The 3,911-nt window shown below is 38.1% G+C and overlaps 1 protein-coding gene across 2 annotated transcripts in view; it reads left to right on the top strand.

Annotated features, from left to right (window-relative positions):
* The first annotated feature begins 281 nt into the window (after positions 1–281).
* LOC107677835 (collagen alpha-5(IV) chain-like) overlaps positions 282–3,911 on the top strand; it is a 50,534-nt gene continuing 46,904 nt past the window's right edge. For both annotated transcript variants that reach the window (XM_016472875.1, XM_016472874.1), the window contains exon 1: positions 282–529. In XM_016472875.1, the coding sequence (XP_016328361.1) occupies positions 452–529 (78 nt within the window). In that variant the 5' untranslated portion in view covers positions 282–451. The remainder of the gene's footprint in view (positions 530–3,911) is intronic.

Here is a 3,911-nt window from a genome sequence, read left to right as displayed (position 1 = left end):
TTTTTTTTTTTCAATGTTTGTCTGTGATGCGTCCTCCGCCACGACATCGATAACAAATCCCCTAATAATATTAAAAGAAAAAAACAGCGAGTAAAATAGTTTATATTAATGGGTTATCCAACAAAAAAGCATCAGAGACATTTAAATTTAACTTTTCATCCTCCCATAAAATTACAGCTTAAAGTGTGTATGGATCTAGAATGATTTTTGGCGGAGGGATATGAAATAGGGCGATGAGCAAGTAAAGGGGATTCAGTAAAGTGACGGTACATTATTGCGAGCGCTGCCAGCACTGGACAGCCTTGAGACTTTACAAGAATCCTTCTGTAGCTTTTGGGGGGGGGAAACGTGCTGGTTTTGCAGTTAGCTTAACGGAGGAATATGAAAGGTTCAATACGTGTTCATAGTTGTAACTGTCAATGTTAAGAGGGCAGATTCTTTGAAAATCAGCATGAACTTAAAGAGTCTCGGCGCTGTGTTACTGGTGTTCTTCACTATAAGTACTGAGGTGCGCAAATCGGAGTCTGCGGTAAGTGAAAATTGCTTGTTACTTGTTTTAGTTAGGCCTATATCTTAAATTGAAACAACCGTTGCCATTGCTTTAGATCAATCACACACGCTTTAGCTAAAGTTTAGCCTATAAACACAGGTTACTTTATAGCATGAAAGTATTGGTTTCCTTGAGATCGGTAAGAACAAGTGCGAAACTTCTGTGACTTGGGATATCCATATGGTATATTCATGTACAATCGTTAAGATACAATCCGTTATATCTATTGAGTGCAAGTGCAGAGATATGCACATCACATTTTAATAGTCCCAACTGCATGTAGAAACATGTAGGATGTTCTTTTAAAACGTATTATCAATGTTGAATATAAAACAGCCACTTTATTTATCATTCAGTAATAACTGTGAAATTTCTAACTTTATAGGCTATCTATTTTTATTTTATTTTATACATTTTTGTTGTTGTTGTTGTGTCTGCTTTTTTTTTTTACTTATGTATTTATTATCAGTATTTTTTATTTAATTAATACACATGTAGTCGTTCTCATGCTCATAATTTGTTGCACAAATGTTACTGGTATAAGTGAATGGGTTGCAATCTGATTACTGACACTCTATTTCTATTTGCACATTACATGTGACATTATTGACAGATTAAATGCCAGTTATTTACTCATCACAAACTTGATGTGAAATGATAAGGAAAAATGATTCTCATCTGTACAATTTCCATATGAACCCATTCATTGAGCACAATTTTTGTCTTGTTAGCCATCACGCCACAGAGTGATCCTGGTCAATCTGACATGCTTTGCATGCCTGTATTTTTGGACCTGATTGGATACATTGCCGCAAATACAAAGACATGGCATCACTATGTGACCAATTCATTGTCCAGCTGTCAGAGTAGTCAATAGCAGGAGGCAGACAGGTGAGGACATGTTTAGGGAGGGACCTGTCATAGAGGTACAGATACAGCAGGGACAGAAGAGTACATGTGGTGACCTTACAACAAAACACATCATGTTCCTACATTTCCCAAAGGGCATTATTGTGCACCAGTTCCAACAGGGAGTTAAAATGTTTGCACATTTCTTCCAAATGATTAGCTGTTGAATTGCTGTGATTCTCAGTAAAAAATTCTGGAGCTCTTTCGTTTTACTCCTAAGGTACTGCCCAGTTTCTGTTTCTCAGTTCACAAGGTGAAAGGTGGCATCTGTCATTCATAGAGGGAGGAGTTTGCTAGCCATCAGGACAGGCATGTAGACATATAGTGCCGCCCATCCCCCAAGAGCAAGACCACACAACCCTCAGGTCTATTCAATAAGTGAATCTAACCACAGCCTATTGTTCATACAACCTCTTAACCCCTCAAATCCTTCAAAAAAAATGCCAGTTTTGTACCACCCCCCAGTCCAATATGTCTCTGTGTTTGCCTGATTGCACTGATTATTTTGGCCAATTCCAAACTTGAAACATTTGTTTTATAATGTGACACAAATAGATATATCCTTGAGGCTAGAGTTCCATGCTTTAGCATATGCTCAATGATGCTTTTTAAAAATACAGATAGTGAATCTGACATTGTTCAAGAGAGTTTTAATATCCTCAGAACAGGCCTCAAAGCAAGTTAGTTCAGAAGCATTATGGACACCAGGGCCATCGCTAGACCCATTTTACTGGGACATGGGAACAGTAATACCACTGTGCCCAAGTAAACTATTATTGATAAATCCTTGTCTGATCATTTTCACTGATAATGTTTTAGCAATCATGTCATGTGTCTGTTTAGAATCAGAACTAGTGATGCTGGATTTGTGAAAGAATAACTATTGATGTAATTGGTCAAACGGTATTGCAAAAAAGTCTGAAATAGTTTAAATCGTTCATTGATTCAGATGAATTCATTTAGACAGTTCACTCATGCATAGAATTGTCTGCAGCTGTTTCTCACATCATAACGAAATACTTTATAAGTCATAAAGCAAAAAGAGCACAGAATGAGGTGGATATTTTCCTACAATCCATTGTAGGTAGCAAAACTTGCAAATGTCTTCTATCGTTTGTCAACAATAAAGTAGCTCTTAATTGTACGTGCAGCTTGTGAAGACAGTTTATATCCATTTATCCATAACATTATCAAAAAAAGTATTAAAATATGGGAAACTTTGTTGATTGGGGGCCTATTCCCCAGTACAGATGAAAGGCTAGAAACGCTCCTGGTGGATATCTAACTAAGGGATGTCCTTTTGAGGAGCCATTGCAGTGTGAAAGAACAGATTTTCTTCTATTTTTAAAATGTCAAAGCGATTTAACTCAAAGCAGAATGGAATTCTTGGCCACAATTCCAACCCTTCTGTCTTCACCTAGTGGTGAAATCTAATATCACATGACGAAGTGTATTTTAATGGTAGTTAAAGACAAAAATGTCCTTTGTCAGTAATATCTATCTATCTATCTATCTATCTATCTATCTATCTATCTATCTATTTTGTTTGTATACGAACTGAAATTGTAATCATCTGGGATATTTTAGGTTTATGTTCTTGTGGAGATGCCAGAACCTGGTGTCACCAGGTCAGAGAGTTTGTTGGTAACTTGAACCATATAGGGGTCTGCTTTGAACATTTCATACTTGACGGACTCCATAAACTGTGCAGGTCAAGGTGTATGAATTTTCCTATTTTTAGTTTAAAAGAAGTATACTAATAGCACACTTGAATAAACTTCTTTTTCGTAAGGGTATGGGTGTGTGTGTGTGGTGTCTGTACATGTTCTACTTCAGATATGTGTGTGAGCGCAGATATGAGCACACTTTTTACATGCCGGGATGTGTATATATCAACTTATGTATACATAATATGCGTACGCACATACATGTCGGTGTGCCTTTGTACATGTCTGTGTGTGTGTGTGTGTGTGTGTGCAGGGGCGGACTTACCCATTAGGCAAAGGTAGGCGACCGCCTTGGGCCCCCAAAAGCCAAGGGCCCCCTAAAATGCTTTTCATATAGGATATGCGCATTAAGCGCGGACACGCGAACGTTTGCGGTTTACGGTGTTTATTACCACAGCAACCGTCCGAGTCAGTGGTGCCTGCAGGTGTAGGGCTGTACGCACTGTGAGTACCATGAGAGCTCAGACTGATCCGAGATTTGCCCCGCAAACATTTCAGCAGTTATTATAGGCCTGTGTATCCCGTATTTCTGTCGACTGAACCCATGCCGTTAATTATGAATTTATCAGTCTTTTGCATGCCAAAGTCAATTTCTGCATAGAAATATTACGCCAAATAGAAGCAGAAAATCGTGCTATACGCACTTTCATGAGATCGGGTTAGCCTACAACAATTAATTTGTTGGCTATTTTACAAATGGGAATACAACGAATTCATGACAATGT

Source organism: Sinocyclocheilus anshuiensis, unplaced genomic scaffold, assembly GCF_001515605.1.
Source record: "Sinocyclocheilus anshuiensis isolate Anshui unplaced genomic scaffold, SAMN03320099.WGS_v1.1 scaffold1077, whole genome shotgun sequence".
NCBI lineage: Eukaryota > Metazoa > Chordata > Actinopteri > Cypriniformes > Cyprinidae > Sinocyclocheilus > Sinocyclocheilus anshuiensis.
This window is presented reverse-complemented; position numbering and strand designations above follow the sequence as displayed.